The 17218-nt window shown below is 56.7% G+C and overlaps 1 protein-coding gene and 1 non-coding gene across 3 annotated transcripts; both read right to left on the reverse strand.

Moving 5' to 3' along the window:
- Positions 1-7953: 7953 nt before the first annotated feature.
- Positions 7954-14973, reverse strand: LOC138377973 (melanoma-associated antigen D4). Of its 2 annotated transcripts, none has more exons than XM_069463164.1 (13): positions 14831-14973; positions 13694-13904; positions 12588-13427; positions 12004-12207; positions 11838-11901; positions 11554-11633; positions 11060-11151; positions 10478-10557; positions 10351-10393; positions 9876-9938; positions 9104-9218; positions 8362-8792; positions 7954-8155 (listed from the first exon to the last, which is right to left on the reverse strand). In XM_069463164.1, exons 2-13 carry the CDS (start codon positions 13901-13903, stop codon positions 8146-8148), a joined length of 2232 nt encoding a protein of 743 aa, XP_069319265.1. In that variant the 5' UTR covers position 13904; positions 14831-14973; the 3' UTR covers positions 7954-8145. The 2 variants fall into 2 exon arrangements, with proteins under 2 accessions (XP_069319265.1, XP_069319266.1); XM_069463165.1 differs by having other exon boundaries at positions 13694-13935; positions 14831-14908.
- LOC138379354 (small nucleolar RNA SNORA11) lies at positions 9451-9581 on the reverse strand. The gene has a single exon (XR_011232120.1). It is a non-coding gene; the product is annotated as a small nucleolar RNA SNORA11 (small nucleolar RNA).
- Positions 14974-17218: the final 2245 nt, after the last annotated feature.

Here is a 17218-nt window from a genome sequence, read left to right on the forward strand (position 1 = left end):
CCTTTCTCACTCTTGCCCTCCCTCGCTCCTCCCTCTTGTCCTCCCTCCTCCTCTCTGCCTTCTCTTCCTCTCCCCCCCTCCTCCCCCCTCCCCTCCGCTGCTGCTTGCGGAGTGACTAATAATCAATTTGTTCGGCTATGATGGGCCTAATGCCATGTGCCTGGAGCTTTCGGCCTGGTAGGGCGGGCACGTCACGTCAGCCACAGATTGTTTGTTCTGTGACAAATGACAGAAGATGGTACGGGATTAGATGACAAGGAGCCATGAGCGTGGACAATAGGGGAAGTCGTTTCTGTGGTGGGCTCAGACAGGAAAATGTCACTGACGTTTGTTGTTCTGCCACCCAGCACCCGCCTGTTGCCTCTTTACAGAACTGCCTTCCCTTTTATGTCGGGGCCAGTGTCCTCTTCTGCCTTTTGCAGGGTGCTGGGACGCTCTCTCTCCCTCAGGGTGTCGGGCCGTCCACTCCTCAGGTGTGGACACCGTGTCCATCCGGATGCCCACTCCCTGCAGTCCCACTCACCAACAGCCCAAGCCAGGCGTTGCCTCCACTTCCCGTGGACCCTCCTTCCTGCTACCAGGGTCTCCAGGGCACTTTTGTCCCCGTGCTTCCTTCATCCTGCTGCTGTTCTCACCCTCACCCCTTCCCTTTCTTCCTCCGCCCCCCCTTCCCCCGGCTGAATTCCTTTGTTTTTAAGGCTTAACCCCGCAAAGGCAAAGAGGATGGGTGAGGAGACATTAGAAATACAGTGTCAGGAGCTGGAAAGGCGACAGATGGGTGATATCTGACTGAGCTCATTTGGGAGAGCTGATCTTCCACCACCAGTGAGGAAAGCTGGAAAGCCGCGGACTTGAACCCCTTCACCAGACCTTCCAACTGTCTGCCAGTCGGGCGCTGCCCTGTAGCCCTGCTCGTTGAGGGTGACGGTGGGGGCTGTAAATCGCAGGACTGCTCTCAAGTACACTTAATGACCGTTTAGACACCATTTACGCAGCTCCCTGTAGTTCGGCAAATCGCTCTCTGCCAACTCTGTGAGACTAAGGAGACATTTACTCTCTGCAGATTTATGGACTTTGGAACGTCAGGCTCACTGGAAGGCATAGGCCCAACCCCAGAATGGGGATTCAACGGGCTGCCCGCAGAAATTTCTCAGCCCCGGCCTCCTTTGGACTTTGGGTTCTGATTGCTGGCATCTTGCCCTTTCCCACACGTGCAGGAGGGTCTTCCCTGTGTAATCTCACCTTCTCAGGACAGGAGACTTGGGGATATTGGCAGGCAAAGGCCTCTCAACTTTTCTTTGTCAGCTCACAGTAGTTTCTGATTTCAGTATGAGTTTTTCTTAGCGCTTGGGTTACCTAGGAGGATATAGAGAGAGACCTTTCTACTGATGTTTGTTATTAATTTCTAGATTCCGTTGTGGCATTGTGGTCAAAGAATATATAAATCACTGAAGCATCAAGTCTTTGTGGACACTCCTGGGATTCTATGTATTTACATATCTTCACATGAATGTGACAGAGTACAATACAGAAAGGGAACTCAGGAAACCGTTACATTGCAAACATCGGAGTCAGTACCATCTGGGTCAGGAAATGGGGTCCTGTTGCTGGGCAAGTGGGGTCACGCCTGTAATCCCAGCGCTTGGAGAGGCTGAGACGGGAGGATCGTTTGAGGCCAGGAGTTCCAGACCAGCCTGGGCAACAGGGCAAGACCCTGTCTCTACAAAAAATGAAAAAAACAGCTGGGCATATTGGTATGCGCCTGTGGTCCTAGCTCCTGGGGAGGCTGAGGCAGGAGGGTTGCTTGCGCCCAGGAGTTCAAGGTTGCAGTGAGCTGTGGTCGCACCACTGCTCTCCAGCCTGTGCATCCGCTTGAGACCCTGTCTACTGTCTTGACATTTAACACTGTAGTGGAATTTTGCCTCTTTGTGACCTCTTTACACATAAGGAGAACCCTTACAGTACACATTTTAACAACCCGGCTTTCTCTCGGCAACACTGTTTTCATTTATTACTATTTATTTTTGTGATCGCTTGCAACTGTATTTCATTTCTTTTCAGTACTGAACAGTATTTCCATGTGCAGAAATGTAGCACAATTTATTTATACCTTCTATTTCTGATGGACATGTCAGTAGTTTGCAGTGCTGGAATGTTGCATTTGTCACTGTGTGAACATTCGCATGCGTGTCCTTGGGTCAGCGCGTGTGTGCTTTTAGGGCTGTATTTGCTGGCTCACTGTTGTTACTGTTTCCTCCTTTGTCACCCTGACTGGTGGCCGCGGCTATCTCTGGATCTGGTTCCTGATCTCGGAGGGAGAGCTTTCAGTGTTTCTCCAGAAAGTGTGACTGTCTTTGCAGGCTTTTGAAAGGTGGTCTGATTGAATTAAGAGAGTTCCCTTTAATTCCTCGTTGGCTAAGAGTTTTTTTTTGTTTGTTTGTTTGTTTGTTTGTTTGTTTTTTATCATAAGTGGATGTGCATTTTTTAAAAAATCCAGCGCATGTAATATTTTTCCTGCTTCTATACAGAGTACAGTCTGTTCCCTTAATACATTACTTCTGTGAGATCGACCACTTCATTTCTAGAATATTCTTGACTTGTCTGTGACATATGTTTTTAGAGATATAGCTGGATTTGTTTTGCTAATGCTTCATTTAAGATTATTCTCTCTGTGCTTATGAGCAAGATAGGCCTGTGCATTTCATTCCTTGTCACGTTCCTTTAGGGCTTGGGCCTCATGAAATGAGATGGAAAGTGTTTCCTCTTTTATATGTTATCTGGCAAGAATGTAAGATTGACATCGTTTCTTTCTGAAACGCTTTGTGGAATTAATTAGGGGAGCGAACGCAGTCTGGAGGTTCTTTTTGTTGCTGCCGGTGCTCTCTGCAGATTCCATTCACGTGGCATTCATCGGCCAGTTCAGATGTTCCCTTTGTTTGGTGGCATTTTGTTATGTTTCCTTGAAATTCATATGTGGTATCTAAATTTTCAAATGTATTGGCACAAGGTCGTTCTTGACTAATGATCTCTCTAATACCTTACTGTCCGTAGCCGAGTCTCCTCATTCATTGCAGACATTGGTTAGTTCGTGATTTCTCTCTCCTTCCCTCAGACACATGCAAGCCGTGGATCAAGCCTATCGTCAGCAAAAAGAAGCAACTTTTGGCTATGTTGTTTTATCTTTAACTGATTTAAACTTTTATCCTTACTTCATGCCTCTGCTTTCTTTAGGTTTAATCTGCTGTTCTGCTACATTTTTGAGGAAGATGCGTGGGTCAATAATTTCTGCCCTTTTTCCATGTAATATAGACATTTAAACTGTATCCTACAGGTTTTCATTATTATTCAGCTTATTACATTTTGTAATTTTACCGATGATTTCTTCTTTGAGCTGTGGGTTATTTAGAAGGCTACTTCTTAGCTTAAAAACATAGAAAGGATGCCTTTTCTTTCTGTGTCTTGCCTGATTGCTCCGGCGAACCTCCAGTTCTCTGCCCAGCAGAAGTGGCCAAGGGGGGATCCTTGCCTCATTCGTGATCTCGGAGGAAAGGCTCTCACGCTTCTGCCGTTAGCTATGATATTCACAACGGACTTTTTATGTCTGGCTTTGAGTACGTGGAGGTAGGTTCCTTCTGTCCTAGCTTGTTGAGTGTTTTTACCATCAAAGGTATTGAATTGTGTCAGAAGCTTTTACCGCAGCGACTGAGATCATCCTGTGGTTTTGTCCTTCATTGGGTTGACGTGGTGCCCTGCATTAACTGACTTCCACTGGCTGAAACTTCCTTGCCGTCCACGAAGGAATCCCACGTGGTCATGGGCTTTTAACGTGCTGTTGAATTCGGTTTGCCAGACCTCTGCGGAGTATTTTTGCACAAACATTCTTCTGGGATGGTGGTCTTTCCTTTTATCCTCCTTTGTTTGCTCGTGGTCTCCTAGTCTCACTTTGCTGTCAGGTTCATGCGAGCCTCTTGAAATGGGTTGGAAGTGTTTCCTCCTGGTCAGTCCCTGGTGCTGATTCTTCTTGAACTGTTTGGTGGGATTCCCCACTGAAGCCGTCTGGTCCCGAGGTTTCTCTGCTGTGAGGATTTGATTAGGGATTCAATCTCCTAACTAGTTATCGAGGTCTGTTCAGAGTTTTTATCTCTTCATGGTTCAGTCTCGGTAGGTGTTGTATGTCGTATGTGTCTCAGAATTTACCCATTTCTTTTAGATTATCCAATTGCTTGGTGTATAATTGTTGATACTATTCTCTTACAATCTTCTTTCTCTGTATCGGTTGGAATGTCTCCTGTCTTTCTGATTTTAGTTATTCGAGTCTTCTGTGTTTTTCACAGTTAATCTAATTAAGAGTTTGTCCATTATGCTGATCTTTTCATAGAAACCAACTCTCAGTTTCATTGATTTGTTTCTATTATTATTCTCGGTTTCCTTTGCTTCTACTCTAATCTTTATTACTTCCTTCCTTCTGCTAACTTGGGGTTTATGTGGTTTTCCTCTTTCTAGTCCTTTACACATAAAGTTAGGTTGTTGATTTGAGATCTTTCTTCTTTATTAATGTAAGCATTTACCTCAATAAACACCCCTCTTACCGTTGCTTTTCCTGCGTCTGATAAGCTGTGCAAATTTGTGCTTTTGTTTTCATTTGTCTCAAGATAGTTTCTAATCTGCTTTGTGGATTTTTGTTTGACTTAGTAATAATTTGAGGGACTGTTGTTTAATTTCGAACTATTTGTGAACTTTTCTGTGTCCTTCTGGTGTTGGTTTGTGGTATCATTCCATTTGGGTCAGGAAGGCTACTTGGTATGGTGTCAGACTTCTTAGATTTGTTAAGATGTGAAATGTAAACCAAAAAGCTAACATATAAAACCTCTGGAAGAGAATGCAGGATAAAGTCCTTGGGAACGTGCTGTAGGCAGCGGACTCATGTCTATTACACAGAAAGTAATAGCTGCAGATAAAAACTGTTAACTGAATTTCATCAAATTCGGGAATTCTGCTTTTCATCATTAGCAAAATGAAAAGGCAAGCCATGGATTTTAAAAACGTTTGCAATATATACTCCTTACAAAGGAAAAGAACATGACATTAATGAGAACCCTCACGATTCATTCATTAGAAGACAAACAACTGAATAGTAAATGGGCAAACCATGGGAACAGACCTTCACAGGCACACTAAAGAAGGTCCACAAATGGCCGAGAGAAGAGTCTGGGCCACGGTCACTAGTCTAGTCGAGGCAGGGGCAGAGCTGGGTCAGAGACCTCAGGCAAGTGGCTTCCCTTCTCCAGGTCTGTTTCCTCATGGGTACACTGAGGGGTGCAGAGCCCCAGAGGATCATGGAGGATGCAGCGAGATAGGGCACAAAGCACCCTCGGCCCAGGGCCTGACGTCGACGAAGACAAGATGAGGAGGAGGAACAGGATGGATGCCCAGTACCACACCCAGCCTGTGTCTCAGGGGGCTGGCTGTGGGGGGCAGTGGCAGGCCTTAAGGCCTCTGATGAACCTAAGGGTCAGGGAAGCCGCCAGGGGAGGCGAAACTCCGCCATGAAGGGATCTTGCTAAATGAAGGGAGATGGGGAGCAGGTGTACAGGAGGGTGAGGGTGCCCAGCAGGTGGCTGTGGCGCCCCCAGGAGGCTGCAAGGCCCTCCATGGCAGGGACACCCGACTGCAGGGCACAGAGCACACATCTTGGCCTCAGAGGGTCCTGGATTCAAGTCCCTGCTCTGACGCTCCCTGGCCGCAGGACTTGCAGCAAGGGACTTCCCTCTCAGAGCCTCAGTCTCCTCATCCACAAAATGGACCTATTGTCCCCTCCTCTCAGGCTTGCCTGATAAATGGAAACGGAGGCCCTGACAAGGAATTGTGCGTGAACACTCAGAGCCATTTAATGTACCAGGTGACAACGGCAACCAAGCGACTCCACTGATGCCTGTGGATCTGAAGTGTAGGAGCAGGGGAGGGAGCAGGCCGCGCTGGGGAGGAGGCTGTGGGAGCAGTCAGTGCCACAGCAGGGGCTCAGAGGGCACCTGCTGACATGGACCATGGGACTTTGTGGTGGGGGTCTGCGCAAGGCCCCAGGCTGGGACAGGGGGAGGCCTGCCTCGGTGTCCCATTGGCCCTGGGAGTGAGGAGGTGGCTGTCCCTGGGGAGGCCAGCCTGACCCTCCTGCGGGACCCAGAGCCTGCCCGCCTTTCCCTGGGTGCTCCTTCCTCCCTGGCCCCAGGCAGCCTCCCTGCTCTCCTCCTCCCTGCCCAGCCTGCTCTCAGCGCTGTCCCTGCAGGGTGGGGTGAGCGGGCCCCTGGTGAGGCCCAGCTCCGGGTGGGCAGGTGCCAGGGGGAGAGTCCAGCCAGCCCGGAGGCCCGGGAGGTGGTGCCCCGGCCGGTGCCCTGTCTGTGAGGGCTGCTTCCTGCTCCTTTCCAGATGAGCTTCCCTATCTCGAGTGCCCTCTGCACACAGTGCTCGAACTCACGGCTAGGACTCCCCATCCTGATCCAAGGGAAGGCATTGCCTCCTGTGTGCATAAAAGCGTCCCAGGGGGCTCTACCCAAATGGCATATAATTGATGACACCAGGGCTGGTGTCCATGCATCCCTCATCTCTCCCCCAGCCGCAGCCATAGACCTGGAAACAAAGGGAAGAAGATTCCATTTATGTGTGAGTGTGTGGGTGTGTGTGTGCACGTGTGTCCAGTTCCAGTAAATCTCTGGACTCCGTTTCTGTTAAAATCCCAGAATGTCACTGTGGCCAAGCCTGGACACAGGCACCAGAGAGGTAGAAATGACAGCAGCAGCCAGCTCGGTGCAGACCCACCCGAAGTCTGTCTGAAGACAGGGCCGGCTTCCTGGGTGTGTGACCTGTACAGTACCAGGCTCACAAGGGCTCCACTAGCGGTTGAATGCTGTGCTGTCACTGTCTCGAAATTCTGACTAATTTTGAGCAAGGCGACCTGCATTTACATTTACCACTGGGCCGTGCCAATTATGCAGCCCGCTCTGGGTCAGGATCCAAGTCTGGCAGCCACGGGAGCCTCTCCTGGGGGCAAAGGGAAGGGGCGGGGGAGGCAGGATCCTTACACTGCTATCCCCATCTTCTTGGTCTGGGGCTCTGTGCTCCCCAGCCGTGGACATTACCACAGAGCTCCAGAAAGCCCTGGACTCTGTCCCTGCCTGCCTGCCACCGAGTCCTTCACAGGAGGCCAACCTGTCTCTGCCCTCACCGTCTTGCACCCAGAGGATCTACAGCCCTACCCCGGGCTCCCCCAGGTATCAGCCAGCCCCTGGACACCCCAGGACCTAGGCTTGGCCCTGGCCTCCCGGGGAGAGCCCTGCTTCCAAAGGAGAAGAGCACAGAAGCCCCCAAACAGGCCTCCGGCCTGTCACAGGCAACGGACCGTCTAGGTGCGCACAAAGCCTGGTCTTCATTCAGTCCGGCTCTCCCAGCAATCACGGCTCCTCCTTCTGCCCGCTGGAGCAGGGAGCGCATCGCGGCCAGGCCCATCTCGCTGTCCTCAAGACTCTGTCCCTAGGACGAGGTTCTGAATTGTGTGAATGATGAGCCAAGGGTTCCAGAACATCCTCTCCAAGATGGGGCTACAGGAGGCGGGGTCCTGGTGTCTGTTGACCCTGTCCCTCAGCAGGAGGGACAGTGGCACCAAGCCAGTCCTCCGCTCCATCCCTCCTGCTGCGCCCCCTCTTGGCGTGGAACTGGGGCTGCCCGGCAAGGCTTGCAGGAAGTCACACACCGTGTTGTCGGGGGCCTCCTCAAACTCATGGTCCCCACACTCAGCGGGAACCCCCACACCTGCCAGCATCCCGCCTGCCCCTGGGGACCCTTACAGCAGAGTCGGGCCCACCTGTGGCAGAAAGCCCGAGGAAGTTTCCTCGCTACAAGCCAAGCCACGGGCCAAGGACGGCACCACGTGCACAGGTAAACGAGGGAACAGCCCAGTGCATTCTGCAACTTTAATGGAACACTGATACCAAAACATGACAGCACAAGAAAAAGCACACGACGAAAGCCGGAAGAGCAAAGAAAGCTTCATCTTGCATGCCACCTTGAACTCATGGAAGCCGCCTGGGGCGCCGTGTCCACAAGGACTCTGAGGAGGCCCCCCGGCTGGGCGGGGAAGACTGCTGCAGCTCTTCAGCGGTGTCTGCAAGCACAAGGAATAAAAGTGGGAACATCTGAGGGAAACACGCGCTCACCAGGGAGGGAGAGAAATCAGAAAACAAGCGTCCTTCCACACGCACACCACTGCTCGCGCCCTATCCACCCCGCCCGCGGCCTCCCTCTGACGTGTCAGGGCCCCTGCACGGCCCTCCCGCAGAGGCCCTTGCCTTTCTCTTCCGAAACTCTTACTGGATCCAGGAGAAGAAGCTGGCGCCAATCCTGGCGGCATTTCGGGTCCGGATGGTGGAGCTGGTGCTGGGGCCATCTAGGACGCTGGTGCTGGCCCCACCGTTGGTGCCACTGCTGACACCAGCTCTCCAAGTGGCCCTGCGGTTGGCACGGTTGCTATTCAGAATGTACTGATGGTATCTGGCCCAGAAGGCAAAGGGGATCCTGGCCCAGGCGTCGCCAAAATCTCCGTCCTCATCCCAGGTCAGGAGCTCGGCCTGGATGTCGTCCCAGCTCCACCGTCCAACCAGAGCTTCCTCCCCGATGTTCATCTGGGCCCGCATCTGGGCCCTGGCATGTTCCTCAGCCATGTCCACATCCATAGTCTTGAAAGCATCGTCCACGGCCTCCAGGAAATGAGCCTTCCATTCCCGGGGGTCTCGATTCTGATTCTGAGGCGGAAACAGCAACCCCGACCATGTGGGGAGCGGCCCCAGCCCCACCGAGCGCCCGCTGCCCACCTCACACCCTCCTCCCGTGCGCTCGGCAGGAATCGGGCTCCGCTCTTCTGGGCCACACCGGGGACGTCGCCCCATCCCTCAGGCCGACCACGCCTGTGACCGGGTGTAAGGCGCTCGGGGACCTCTCTGAGCCTTGGCACCCCCACTGGAAATACACCATAACAAGCAAGCCTCGACCAAGAGACAAGCAGGGTGTGGAAGCCCCGCCCCAGCACAGGGCCCCGGACAGAGGCCTCCGTTACCTGGGCGATGAATCTCAGGACCCGCATCTTGCTGGTCTCGTGGCGGGCTCGCAGGCCCCACAGGAACTCGTACTCGGGGGGGTTGCTGTTGGGGATCTTCTTGTATTCCAGGTACCTTAGCGTGGGAGGAAAGAAGCTTTGCGTCTAGCCCGGCAGACCTGAGGTTGAACTGACGGGTTCCACGGCGCCCCTTCTCGGCCCCTGCGACAGGCCTGCCCCGCGCCTCCAGCCCCCCCCCACGCACGCGCTCACAGTCTCACTCCCTGCGCTTCTGCCTGCCAGAGGCAGGCCCCCAAAGCCTCCTGCCACTGCTCCTGCCTGGAAGCCGTGCGGGAGGGCAGGGGGACAGGCGTAGGGCATTTGTTCATAGGAAGGCCACAAGTGTTCTGTGCCCCTCGTCACGACGACCCCAAGTTCCTGTTGGGTGCCTTGGGAACAGAGGAGTCATTCTTCAGGCCCCCTGCTCTGAGCACACCCGCCGAGAGGGTTTCTATCACGGCCTGGCCCAGCCCCGGAAAGACCCCGCCGAGGAAACCCACGGGCAGGGAAGAAACACTCAGCCGCTCCCTGCCCACGCCTGGTGCTCAGGCACTGCAAGCTCCCTTCTCCAAGACTGCCCCGGCGCCCTGCTCCCCACAGGCGCGCACGGGCCGACCCGCACCCGTGCCCACGCCGGAGGCGCCCGTCCCTCTACTTTAAGATTTGGGACACGGAAAGGCCCTCTCGGCCACACTCTTTTGCACGCAAGGAAGTGAGCTTCCTACATACTCACTTCTGCTTCACAAATTCTTCTGTGATGAGTTTCCTCAGGTCGCCAAGGAACGGGTGCCTCACCCTGAGGGCAAGGGCGGGAATCCATGAGCAGAGATGGTGGCAGTGCCCGACCCCTGGATGAGGGCAGGGGCACTCCCTGGCATGATCAGGAGCTTCCCAGCTCACAGGGCATCGCCACCGAGGCCTGGGCATGCAGCACAGGCCAAATGACTGCTCGCCAGGGACACCCCAGTAGGGTGTGACGCAGTCCCTAACTCCGGCCGTCTCTCTTACCTCTCATCTGGAGACACAGAGCAGAGAGGCGGCTGAGAGTTTGGCACCGTTCCCCCATCCATCCTGACAAGACCCTTTGCCCTCCACCTAGTCTGGGGAGCCTCACTCCCCTGCACCAGACCACTGGGCTGTCCCCATCCCGGGACCCCTTTGGCCAGAGGACGGCACCCAGGGGAGGATCAGGGAGAGCCCAGTCTCACCCGGGGCGCAGTCCCATCTTGCGTAGCGCCTCCCACAGGACAGCTGCAAGGGGAGAGGAGGTGAGAGAGATTGGCACCGCAGGAAGAGGCTCTGGGCAAGCCCCCGGCTGCAGGTCCAGCCACTCACCCTCGCTGGCACGGTTGCCCTTCATGAAGATGACGCCCAGGATCACCAAGAGGAGACTCAGCCTGGGAGTGTCCTTGGTCCTAAAGGTGCAGAAAGCGGGATCCTGTCCAGCAGCCACTTGGCTGAGACGGGACAGCCGGCTCACTCTCCTGGCCTCTCCCACACACCCCAGCGCCAGGGCAATTCCTCCCAGCCATGGGCACAGCTCACGCCCTGCTCCCAGCCCGTTCACACCTCTGCCTCAGACCTAATCACCTCCTCCCTAAAACATGGACCCTGGTCCTTCCCTGCCAGGGCTCCGCAGAGGACAGGCTGAGGCAGGGAGCAGACGCCTGGCAGAGGGCAGAGGGCAAAGGGCAAGCTGCTTTCCTCGGAAGCCTTGGAGGAAACCCTGACAGCAGCCTGGGGGGACCTTGCCGGCAGCAAGGCCTCAGCCCAGGCTACTGTCCCTTTCAAGCACTAGTCCCCACCGTGTGGGAGCCGTGCTCGGCACTCAAGCTCCGTGTTCCCACTTCTCTGAGGGGCTGTGGGCCGGGAACGGGCACCACCCGGGAAGGCCACAGCCCTCCTTCCCTTTCTTACTTTCCAAGGAGGCGAGCTGAGGAATCCCGTGTGCAGATCAGAATGTACAGGTGTTCTTCCTTGTCGATTTCCTTCAGGTGGATCCCAAACTTCTGCACAGGGGGGGACAATGGTGGGGAGGGGGGAGATCAAACCCCGTGCTGGGCACCTGGCAGGCAGGCAGGCACTTCCCGGTTAGAACCTCAACCTCCTCAGCGGGGAATCCAAACTCATGGGCCAGGGCGGAAGGGGAGAGGACCCGGGGGACCTGCCCTGTGAGAGCCTGGGCACCGGCAGCGCCAGTGAGACCCCCCTCAGGAGACAAGAAAAGGCTCGGGGAGCACGAGAGAGGTCAGGGAGGGCAGGAGGCGCGGCTAGAGCAGCCAGGGCAGGGAAGGGCCCAGGCGGAGAGGCAGGCAAGGCTCCTGAACCGGAGGTACCGACGCCACCCCGAGGGGCTGCAGGCCCCCGCCCCCCCAGTCTTCTTCCACAGAGCTGCTCCCACCCGCACCCACCTTTTCCAGAGTGTATGTTGCTCGTTCAATGATCTCGGGGAAATGTTCGTCGTATTCTCGGATGACGTCCTTCAGCATGTCTGCGGGTGGGGGCAGTTAGAGCGAGCACCTGGGCTGAGCAGAGGCCACAGAGCTGCGGCCCCTTGGTCAGCCCTGCGGGGGGCGGCACAGCCGGGACCCCGTGCTGTGGCACTGGACGGACCAGCTGCAGCCTGCTGGGCGGGGGGTGGGGTGGGGGGCACAGCCGCAGAGTAGGGGCTGGCGAGGGGGCACGGGCTGCCTACCTGAGCGCTTGATGGGAATCTTCTTGTAGTCCTTAATCATCAGGTATTTCACCAACTTATTTGCCTGCAGAAGGAGGGACACACGGGGAGACCGAGGCACGGGTGACTGCAGAGAAGTGGCCCAAAGGGAGGAGAGGAGGGAGATGGGGAAGGGCAGACTTCTTACCCTCTCTTGCAGAAGGGTCACGTTGCGGGGGGGCAAGCACAGTACGTGCCTTGAGGGTATCTGGGACCTCGGGGCCATCGGGGTCCGAGGGGCCGACTGCGCCCGCGCCGTCACCGAGGGCTGCGATGCTCTCCAGGTCTGTGGGACCGTAGGGGGCTCTCTCTCCTCCTCGCTGCTCTCATATTCATCATCCAGGTGCTTGGACTGCAGAATTAGAGCGGAGACCAGGGGCTACCAGGCTCGCCAATGCCAACGTGCGCGGCACACGCCTTCCCCGTAGCAGGTACGTGCAAACAAGAGCAGGACGGGCAGCGGCTGGCACGTGCCGCGTGCGTACTAAGGGCCAGGCACAGAGCCAGCCTCTTCTCCCACCAGTCCCGAGGGTAGGAACTCCGTGACGTGAAAACATGCTCAGCAAACTTGCATTGAAGAAACACGGCCCAGCGGAGGGGAGGGGAGGGGAGGGGAGGGGAGGGGAGGGGAGGGGAGGGGAGGGGAGGGGAGGGCAGGGCAGGGCAGGGCAGGCGAGAACAAGAAGGAAAGGAGGGGAGCATGGGGGTGTGGAGGCGGCAGGGAGATCTCACCTTCTTTGTCCTCTTGCCTCCCATCCTGGTCCAGGGCTCGGCACTGTGCTGAGCGGTGGCAGCTGCACCCTCGGGCTCAGGGATGCTTGTGGCCATCTTGGCCTTGGCAGCAGCTGCAGCCACAACATTCTGAGGCTCCACCCACCGGGTCTTGGCCAGAGCCTTCCCAGACTTGGTCGCCTTGGGCCGGGTGGCTGCCGCCTCCCTGGCAGGTGCGGCCTGGGCCACACCGGAGGCAGCACTGGGGCCCTCCGTGGCAGCCTCTTGGGCCGGGGCAGGTCTCTTGGGGCGTGGGAAGGCCATGCCGCTGACACCTGCCGGCTGAGTGAAATCAAAGACATCGTTCTGGCCCAGAAACGCTGCCTTGGGCCGGGTGGCATCCACCTCACTGGCACGTGGGGCCTCAGAGAAAGCACAGGCCGTACTAGGGCCCTCGGTAGCAGCCTCCTGGGCCGCGGAGGCTGCCTGGGACTGCGTGGAGGTTGCTGGAGCCCCAGGGACAGCCACCTCACTGGAGACAAACATCTGGGAGATCTGCGGAGAAGCCAGGGGTGTCTCAGGGGTGGCCCCCTGAGCCTCGGTGCGGGTCGTGGGCTGCACACTGTCTCCCAAGGCCCGAGGTGTGGCCACCCGGTGGTCAGTGAACGCCTGGTTCAAGGAGGCCCGGGCGGCGGCGGCGGCGGCCCGGGCGGCCGCCCGATTGGCACGGTTGGAGGCGGCAGAGCGGGCTATGTTGGCGGCACGGGCGGCCGTCTCGTTGGCAAGTGTTTCCGGATCCAGCTGCAAGGCCTCCACCAGGGTCTGGGCCAGCACAGGGTTTTCCAGTTCCCAGGGCTCATTCTGCAAGGCCAGAGAGAAGGGCAGGGAAGGCAGACCACTCTAACACGCCGGTGTCATGCTGCCCTGGGCCGGCCCCCCTCCCCCCTGGCAGCCAGCCCCGACCACCCCGAGACCTTCCCAAACCCCCTTCCTCCAACCAGCAGGAGAGGGAAGGTTTGGGGGAGCTGGGCAGTCCTCCCCCACTCCACCCTCCCCTTCACCCAGCCCCCTTCCCCCTTCCCAGGGCAAAAGGCCCAGGCCAGCAGGTGGCCGAGAAGGGGCCTCACCGCTAAGATGCGAAGGCCTGGACCCAAGCTGCCGAAGGCTCTGAGGATGTGCATGTCAAAGCTGGTGAAGGTGCCATAGCCACCAAAAGCACCAAACTCTTCATAGTCGTTGCCTTCGGCCATCCCTCCCTCCCTGACCTCGTGGCTCCCCTCATCCATGGCTTCCACGCTGTGGTTTTCCGATTCCACGCTGTAGCTTCCCTCTGCCATGCTGCGGGTCCCCGAGAGAGAGCGAGTTCAGCCTGAGAGGGAGGGGGAGGCAGCTGCAGGGGGAGGGGCGGGATCCGGTGGGAGCTGGGATCTCTCGGGAGGTCAGGGGCCACGATCATCAGGTTACTAGGTAGTAGGCAGTACAAGGGGGTGGCAGTGGCTGATGGGGGACGATTGGTCAGGGACAGAGCCCTAGCAAAGGGACAGCCCTCGCACCGAATAGGGAGTTTAGGATGGGCAGGCTCCCCGTCCCAGCGGCTGCATTTGGATAGCGGGTGTCCCGGAGGGCTGGGGTCCCAAGAGTCCCAAAGCGGATGCAGTGAGAGAGGCGGAAACAAAGGGCTTGAATTTGAGGGCCGGAGCAGGGCACCAGGATGGGAGGGGAGCACGTGGGAGGGCTCAGAAAACAGGGACAGCGGCAAGCTCAGGGAAACTGAATCCCAGGGACCTTTTGCCCAGGTCCGGGAGGGGGGCATCCAGCTGATTCCGGTCTAGGTGGGGCGCATGCTGGAGCGCTAGGGGTGGATGGAGTCGGGGCCTCGGACCTAGGTGAGGCTCCAGTTGCAGCGCCGCAGCTCTCGCATCCAAGGACTGGCACTCCAGGAAGGGGCCGGCGGTCAGCTCGGCTGGAGTAATCTAGGAGTGGTGGGGTGGGGGTGGGGCCTCCGCGCTGAGGAAGCGCAGCTCGGGCACAGCGCACGGGGCTGCTACAGGCGTTCGGGTCATGGGTTCCGCCGTAAAAAGGGCTCGGAGCCCAGCGCCTGCGACTCACGGTGATGGGAGCGGGGGCTCCCGTCTAGCCCTTGGGTCGAATGGGGTTCCGGTTCTGAGTGCTTGGGCTTTGTTCAGATCCGGAGGGGGGAGGAGGGCGCAGCGCGTCGGGTTCCACTCGCCCTCTCCGGGTCCGGGCTGGGGCCGGATCCTTACCTTCCCTGGGGCTCCAATGGCGTCCGTGCTCAGCACCGGGAACCCCGCAGCCGCGCCCTCGCCTACTGCTGCCAGCACAGCAGCCCGGACCACCCCGCCCCTTTTCTTCGTGCACCCCCCGCGGCTGGGGAGCCTGCGCATGCGCGGACCCCTCCAGCCCGCCCGCTTGCCCAACAAAAGCCCGTGCCTCCAGGTCCCCAGTGCGCATGCGGTTCCGCGGGTGGGGGGCTCCTTCCCGCCAGATTCCCCTCACCCCTCCTCCTCCTCCGACCTCAGGCGCGCGCACTGGTACCCTGCAGTGCAGCTCCACCCACCCAATCATCTACTCTCAACCCCCCACGTTTGCACAATGCCCCTCTGGCCTGCCCTGTCCTTTCCCCCAGACCCCTCCAGGCTGCTTGGAGATACACTCTGCCCCATTTCCCCAGCATAAGCCCCTTAGGTCGCAACTGCTGCGGTCTGCTAGCTGGGGTCTCTAGCTGCAACAAGTGGAACTCCTCAACCTGCGGGGCCAGGAAATGGAAATGCCAGAGGATGGCAGTTCCCTTTGTGTTCTTCTGCACTGGCCATCTCTGTGGCCCCCAGACACGTGTCCTTCCTCAGCTACCCATTTCGCAGCTCTGTACGTCGCAGCGGCATCTGTGCTGGGGCTTGTCTTCCTCTCGCGGCAGCCCTGGGAGGTGGATGTCGGCATCCCCATCTTACACATCGGGAAGCTGAGGCACAGACGCACCGCAGAACTAGACAAGGCCACAGAGCCAGTGAACGGAAAAGGCAACATTTGAGCCTGGCTCTTCCTGACTCCAAAGCCCATGTCTAGCTAGTGCTGGGCTGGGGACCCAGGCACCAACCCCCTTCCTCCATTTGAGTGACAGACCCCCCCACCCCCACCCCAACATCTGTCCCCAAAAAGGAAGGTTTGCGTTCTAGGAGGCCTAAGCTCATGCTTTGCATGCCGGGGTTGCTGGGGGGGAGAAGACGAGGGACACAGGCAGAGGCCCCCGACCCACCAGTTGCCCACTCTGTGTGGGTCCATCCAGGCGTGGGAATTGCTCCTTGGGGTCCACTCTGTGCTATGACCGTCAGGCTTCTTCATTGTCAGTCACACAATCTCGCTGCCCCTGAGGCCTTCTTGGTGCCCACTGGAGCAGCCAGGACAATCAGGCACCCGTGTGGGGGAGCCATGGAAGCCCTGGTTCCCTCCGGGGCCTGGGGCGGCTGTGGTCTTGCGGAAAGAAGCTGTCTGTCCCTAGCTGTGTGAGCCCACTAGGGCCACTGATCTTCTCTGAGCCTGGTTTCTCTCTCTCTCTCTCTCTCTCTCTCTCTTTTCTGTGCCTGGTTTCTCCATATGCAAAAGAGAAAGTGCAGTAAGTGGTTTCTACCCAAGGACACACAGGCTGCTCTGCTTCCAGGATGACTGGAGAAAGTGCTTTTGAGGCAGAAAATGCTACAGTCCCAGCTCACACTGAACCTGGACTGTTTACAAAATCCACAGTGGATTTTTATGTTGGTTTTTATATCAGCCTTGCCAGGACCCCTGTGTGTGAATGGGACCTCGGCTTTTACTCTGCTGTGGCCATATCCATTCTGCTGGCTCTCTGGCTTTAACCAATCTCCCCGTCAGCTAGCTGCCTGTGTCTCTGTAGCCCTTCCTTCATAGCACGTCCTCTGTGAGAGGTGACCAGACCCCACAAACCAAAGCCTTGACAACCTGCTATCTGCTAATCACTCCAAAATCTACGACCCCAGTTTGAACGTTTCCCCACCTACATTCATACATTCATCTCCACTGTTAACAGAAAAAAAGCCAAACTCTGTAAAATAATTTTAAAGAGATTTACTCTCAGCCAAATTTGAGGATTATGACCCGGAGCCACGCTCAAGAAATCTGGAGCAAGTGGACTCCGTGTGGCTGGGTTAGAGTTTGGTTTTATACATTTCAGGGAGACGGGGGTTGCAGGTAAAGTCATAAATGAATACGTGGGAGGCATACATTAGTTTTGCTGGAAAAGGTGGGCTCTCTGGAAGGGGGGTGCTTACAAGTTATAAATCGGTTTAAAGATGCTTTGACTTGTACTTCTCTAAATGCCTGAAGCTTTGTCTAAAGGCTTGGAATGTTTTAACAAAAGGAGCTGTTTATCAGAGACAAGCCAGGGGACGTGGATTTGTTGTGTAAATTGAGGACCTGCAGGTTTGTCCCGCCGTACGCTTAGAACTGTTAATGGGTTACAAAGGATGTCCCCAAGAAGGGAGGGGGCATGAGGAGGCATGTCTGCCACCTCTCCTCCTGGCAGGCAATTTGGTTTTAGGATATTCCTTTGGCCAAGGGGGTCCATTCAGTCAGCCGGTGGGGGGTGAGCCTTAAGATTTTATTTTAGTTCACACCAC

This window comes from Eulemur rufifrons, chromosome 30 (genome assembly GCF_041146395.1).
Source record: "Eulemur rufifrons isolate Redbay chromosome 30, OSU_ERuf_1, whole genome shotgun sequence".
In the NCBI taxonomy this organism is placed as follows: Eukaryota; Metazoa; Chordata; class Mammalia; order Primates; family Lemuridae; genus Eulemur; species Eulemur rufifrons.

Excerpts from the sequence above, each read along its gene's own strand:
- LOC138377973 (XM_069463164.1), bottom strand. The coding sequence starts at position 13,903 with ATGGCAGAGGGAAGCTACAGCGTGGAATCGGAAAACCACAGCGTGGAA. Across the intron at positions 12,208-12,587 it reads GAGGCAAGAGGACAAAGAAG|TCCAAGCACCTGGATGATGA; the intron begins GTGAGATCTCCC and ends CTAATTCTGCAG. Across the intron at positions 9,219-9,875 it reads GAAGAATTTGTGAAGCAGAA|GTACCTGGAATACAAGAAGA; the intron begins GTGAGTATGTAG and ends TCCCACGCTAAG.